The 6,644-nt window shown below is 30.0% G+C and overlaps 1 protein-coding gene across 1 annotated transcript; it reads right to left on the reverse strand.

The window, feature by feature from the left end:
* Positions 1-2,226: 2,226 nt before the first annotated feature.
* LOC119670129 lies at positions 2,227-6,417 on the reverse strand (the record flags this gene model as incomplete). Its single annotated transcript, XM_038080265.1, is given in 7 exon segments — positions 2,227-2,734; positions 2,806-2,924; positions 3,014-3,308; positions 3,367-3,565; positions 3,622-3,696; positions 3,777-3,952; positions 5,298-6,417. Coding segments are annotated over 7 exon segments (2,136 nt in total). The 3' UTR covers positions 2,227-2,582.
* Between the last annotated feature and the right edge of the window lie 227 nt (positions 6,418-6,644).

Raw genomic sequence — 6,644 nt, forward strand, 5'->3', positions numbered from 1 at the left:
TAAAATTAAATAAAAATAATTTAAGAATCTACAGATTTTCAGAGTACCTTATATTGAATGAAGAAATAAGGTTCAATTTATTGCGGAAATTGGAATCAGAGAAATACTCTGAATTTAAGAAGATAACAAAATACATTTTGAGTATGAATTCTCCAGAAATAGAAAACTTAGTATATGATTTTTGCATTCACCCCTATTTCATATATTTCTAGGTAATAAGTTTCTCCCAAAACGTATTGCTCCCTAGAATTGAATTGAAATTTTTTTTTGACTTTGGCAGCACTTACATTTTTTGATAGCGAAAAGTACGAATATAAGAAGCAAAATAAACAAATGAAGAAAAATTGAGCATCAGTTAATGCTTTAAATAAAAAAAATTTGTATTTTATAAATGCATTCAATTGCATTTAATAATGAATACATTTGAGTAAATAATTAAAAACATTTATTTCATTTATTTTTTATTTTAATTATTTTTTTATTTTTTAAATACTTACATAACTCGTTTTTTTTTTCTTAAAAATAATAAAAAATAATATATCTTATATATTAATGTAACAATATTGGAATTATTTATGTTTTCACTGAAGTTTGAGTTTCTCCATTTCCAAATGTCGACGTTATTTCAGTTTTGTTTTTAATTTTCAATAAATTGTTATTACGACCAATATTTATTTAGTTTTTATATTTTTTACCAGGCTTAGGTCGTTTATTTAACCCGTAACTTTATGAAAATGATTTTTAAATAAAATAAAAAATTACACTTTTTAAACGGTTTAAATATTTAGTTTTCAATTTTCCGTAACTTTAATTTCTCCACATCTTCTATTGTTTTCATTATTTTAAATTAAAACACTTGAGGATAACAAAAAAATATATATTATATATATATATTCGAAAAACTGATCATTATTGATTACTTACATATTAAATTTAACTCTTTTTAACTAATCTCTAACATAACTTACTTATAACTTACTTACTAATATAGGGAAAAAACTCCCATTCCCAATCCATTAGAATAGGGGTACGTAACGCATTGAAAGATTAGGTTAGGTTATACCGGCGATTACTAGGGGATCCACTAATGCCTATTGGCCCATTGTGTTACCGTATGTAGAAGAAAACTCAGGGTTTAAAACCACCTAGAACCTTCGACTAAGCTCAGAATGCTGTTAAGTGGGAGGTCTTGTAATTTATCAAGATCTTCAAGAAAGGTGGCTTCTAAAGTGTTCAGTAGATAGAGGCACTCTCATCATCATCTCCACAGCTGCGAGAGGTATGATTGAAACGGATATTTAATCTTCTAGTATAGTTCCTTAGTTCGCAGTGACCTGTAAGTAAACCTACCATGAGACTATCTCTACGGGGCATCTCAATGAGAATATTGGATTTCTTTTAAGTAGTATGAAGTTGCCAGGTTGCATACAGATGCCAAACGCCAAATAAAAAGCAAAAGTTAAATTTTTCTCAAAAGTTCATTCTTTATTTTTTATGCATTAATCTTATTACAATATATATAATTTGTTTGTTTTTTTTTTAATATAAAAATTTTTAATTTTAAATTAATCAGTTAATTTATAATTGTATTTTCAATTTTTGTAAAAATTCATATTTTAGAACTTATATACAAAATCTAATCAAAGTATTTATGCGTACTTAAAGTTTATATAAATAAAAAAATGCGTTGCAAAATTCTACTAAATGCTCTTTTCCAACTTAATTCGATTACTTTTTGTTTTAATTATTACTAAATAAATGCATATAAATAATTTAAGCACAAAATCGTATAAAACATAATTAATTTATGAATAATTTTAAATAAATATTAAATAAATAAATAGCGAATATTTTGAGCTGAAATGATGAGATTTTCGTGGTGGGACGCAGTCTCTATTGAAGTTAAAAAATTATTAACAAAAAAATTCTGTTATGTAGAATTTTCAGTTATTTTTTTATATATTATGAATTTTAGAACTTCATAGAAAGTGGCCTATAGCTAAATTAAGTTTAGTTAAGTGGTAAGTACTGATGAGAAAATTGATCGAATATATAATAGACAGTTTCAGAAATGAGATAGTTGCTTCACTTCTGAAATTTATTTTCGTATTAGGTGTGTGCGTTTCAGCAGGGTCTTTATTTAAATTTGTGCGATTTTCAATTAATTATAATATATATTCAAAGCTCTTTTCTAGCTTTTTCTATTATTAACTAATATTTCTTTAATTGCTTTCGATTTAAATAAATTATTTATTAATTTTATTGTCTTTAAAATGTATATTTACTTTGTTGACTCTAAAATTGCACGAAAATTGTTTTTCGCGCACTTTTGCCGCAACATTTCAGTTAACATTTTAAAAACAGCCCTAAACTAGATATTATATTCTTTAAACTTAGCAACTATTTAATTTTTAACTTTAATTAATCCTTAAAATATTAATTATTGCGTTTTCTTATCGAACTTCATTTGCTACGCAAATTATTTCGAAATATTAAGCATTTTTGTTAGTTCTTTAGTAGGAAAATTTGAAGTACTCGTAAGTGTCTAATAATTTTTCTCGGTAGTTTCTCTGCGCCTCAGTTTATGCTACAATTTTGTGTGGTTGCATCCATTTCTTCATGTAGTAGCAGAACAACGTTGAGATATACAATAAGATCATGAGCGCACAGGTAACAGCGAGTGCCAATACTGATGTTTTGGTGGGGCAAGGCTCAATGATAGTGACAGTCTTATCTGCAGGGGAAATAAGAACGTATAAAGTTGTATTTAAAATTTTTATTTCTTAATTAATTTCATATACGAACCTTTAGCAAAATCTGTGCTTGGATCAGCCTTAAAGAACTCACGTTTCTCATCACCAAAGTCCAGCACAAGTATTTCTTGTGAAATGTTCATATCCTCATCAGCTTCTTTAGTTTCATTACTGATTTAATGAGTTAATTATGTATTAATAATTTTGTTTAAAATAAATATTTAAAATAAATATAATAAATCATAACTGACTGTACTTACCCCTCAATTGAACGACGACGTCTTCTGCCCAAAGATTCAAATGATTCCATATTCCATTCACATACCGCTGGTTCACATGGTCCCAAACAGTATTTAACATTACATTGGAAGATAACACCGTAACTTTCAGTGAAACGGAAAGCTTCATATGTCGATTGTAGAGCATTACCATCAGCAGTGAAGCCAGGGAAGATTGTAGGATCAGTTGGACAACCATCATCATCAATAATTTTGAAGCTTGTACGTGCATCCTTAGCCATGGCAACACAAGAACGAGCAAAGATGCCATATGGTGCTAATAAAATATACGATTAAATTTGAGTCATACTACTTCTTTGGTATATTAAACTTACTGTCTTCTGGAATTTCAATACGGAAGTTAAGACGATCACCAATACGCACAGTTTCCACTTCACGTTGACGTGTATCCAAAATGCGAATTCTTGGTGGTGGTGCTTCAGGTGATGAATTGATGTGAATCATTTCTGGATCACGTATTGGCATCATGCCGAAGGTAATGTTTTTAGAGCTCATATCGTAGGTACATTTTACCTGAGTTAAATAAAAGTAATACTATGTTTAAAATAATATCTTGATTAGCTACTTACTTTGTAAATCTTATCGGCCTTAGTCATAACAACGCTATGATGTTGTAATACAACAGTATTGGAATAAACACCAGTCTAAAAAGTTGAAGATTGATTAGTGATTAAATTTATATATTGTTTTAAAACTATAATTTAAAAAAAACAGTATCACTCACCACGCTTTGAGTATTACAATCCTGTCCGGCCATAGTCAAATCCAAGCGGAAAGCATCAGAGTTGATGACATCAATATTACAAGTTTCTGACCGACCAAGTGCATATATACGTCCATTGAAGGGTTTATTAGTACGCACTTGTACGGCAATGCGTGTATCTTTGCAGTGTACCGAAACTGGTGAAATAAATATTTTGTTGTGTTTTTAATATTTTTAGTTCACTTTTCTTTATAATTTTGATTTGTTCTTAAGGTTTTTGCCAACATAAAAAACTTTTTATTAGTCATTATTTTAAATATTTTGTTATATATACAAATTTTTACAAAATTTTCTCAGTTATATGATCTTCACACTATAAAGTACGAAGATCATACGAACTGCGAAGATTTTTCACGGAGTGTGGATTCACATTCCATGTTTGCTCTCAGAGCAGCTACAAACGAAAATTTGAATGACACATGCCTATAACGAATGAGATGTGACTAAAGCAATATGTGTGATAATGCAAGAATCTCTACATAATTCTGATATAATATGAATGAGTATGAATAGAATAAGAAGAAGATTTTTCATACATTCATGCTCCCGAAGACAACAAGAAGTGGTCACTTCAGAAAGTGACTAGCATAGTGTGACTATTCCTCTGGGCTCAGAGTTAAATCTTCAGTCATAAAGCATTTAATTTATCATCACAACTGTCTCCGTCTCCGTCAAATAGAACTCCGACCATATTATTCAAATAATATCCACTTAGGTAATCCGACTCTGCCTATCAAAGAGAAACGACTTTTTTAGTTGTAAGAAGGACACATCTGGCGATTACCGGAATGTCGTTCCAATATTTATATTCTATGTAATTTGCCATTGCTTAATAGCGTGGTAAGTGCAGAGACTTGAAATTCTAACTGATGATTTTTGATGATTTTTTTTATATCATTTGAAAAAAAAAATCAAGGTCTTATCTATTGAGCAAATGTCCGACATTGGTAAGGAGCAGGGTTAAAATTCTTGAAGAACCCTTTTTTGAGGACCTCTAATAACTGTCATAAACTGATGCTATAGGCCCATAGGGGGTGTACATGGACTCTGTGACAGACACGCCATTAAAAGCTAACCTTACTTAATTATGGACAAACTAAGTCCATAAAAATGCTCAGCAGAATTGTGTAATTAAGCAGGTTCCAGTGAATCCTTCCAGAATAATATAATGTAATATTAATAAACAAAATAAAAAGATAAGTTTGTTAAATAACTTTTTATGAACTCTAAATAAATTACACCCAATCTTATTTTTTATATCAAAATTTTCTGTATAAATATCAAGAATTTTGTTTGACTTCTAGATCATGATTTTAGAACAACTCTTATGTAAATATGTTTTTGTTCATATATTTTTGTTAACCAAAATAAATAAAAAGAATTATAAAATATAAAAAGTAAAAAATTAAAAAATTCAAATTCAAATAGTGTTAAATTAAATAATTTTAATAAATAAATAATAAAAAAAATCGCACAACTTACCATCATAACAAGTGCCAGTCTTATCACAGTTCACATCATTTCTGGTTAAATTATTTAAAGTAGGATCTTCGGTGGTGTCTAAGCTAACTGGTAATGTATCCAATTTATCCAAGGTACCTGGTGGTGAAGCAGCAGATTTCTCACATTGATTTTCGAAGTATTGACCAATTGGTTCGCCATGATCAATAAGTGGACGTTCATGATTCAAATAAGTTGAGGGACCATCGGGTAAAGTTTTATGATCCAAATGATACAAACGGCAGTTATATTGAGAACCTTGTGGTTGTCCAAGATACAAGAATGAGCGACATAAAAATTCTGATTCGATTTCGCAAGCGAGACGGCAAGCTGATTCAGAAGTAACTTGTAATTCTTTATCAGTATAATAATGTAAGCCGACATATTGTGCAACTTTCTCATCAGAAACACCCATGCGTGCATTGGCAAAGGAACGTGTATTCTTACAAGCCTGTTGTGGTTTCAAACAAAGATTTTCAAAGTAATCTGTACCTTGAGCATCTGCCAATTGTACGAATTGACCAGAGCTACGACGATCGGAATCACTTAAAACACATTTCATATTATTATAATCGTATTCTACGGAGCGACAGACGAAGCGTTTTTCATTTAAGCAAGCCGATAGGCAGGCTTCTTTTGTGCTGGTGTAGATGAGCGCATTATCGAGACCACGTATAACTTTATTAGGTACTCTCTCAAAGGACCAAGGACGATGACAAACATTTTCACTGCGTAATTGCAATTTTACCATATAGTACATATTAGCTGAACGTTGTGGTGCTGCGGATGGATTATGCGCAGATGAATCATTCTGCAATTGACAGTGTGTCTCTTGTGATGGTGAGAGTGGATTTAGCACAAAACTGAAAGCTGCTGCTTGACAGTCAGCCTCTTCACGACACCAACCCTGACATTCGTAGAGTGACAGATTTTTTACGCTGTAATATGTAGTACCGGCGAAATCAAAATCTGTTAGTTTTTCGAATGCCATACGAGCCGTTGCATCACTCGGTAATAGTATGAACAAGGCACAGAAGGCTATTAGTATGCTGGCCGATGAAATGCCATTAAAATGGAAATTGTGGCTATTTAACAGTCGCATCTGTAAGTGAAAAGAAGATAATAATTTAATATATGGAATATATGGTAATTATTTCTTATACTCTAAACAAAATTAATGTATTACAGTATATATAATTAAGTATTATAAATATATAAAATATATATAAATATATAATATATATAAATATATAATATATATAATACATTATAATTAATATTACAAAATATAAAATTTTAAAAATGAAAGACACAATGAAAAGGGTTAAT

This window comes from Teleopsis dalmanni, chromosome 1 (assembly GCF_002237135.1).
Source record: "Teleopsis dalmanni isolate 2A chromosome 1, ASM223713v2, whole genome shotgun sequence".
Taxonomy (NCBI): Eukaryota; Metazoa; Arthropoda; class Insecta; order Diptera; family Diopsidae; genus Teleopsis; species Teleopsis dalmanni.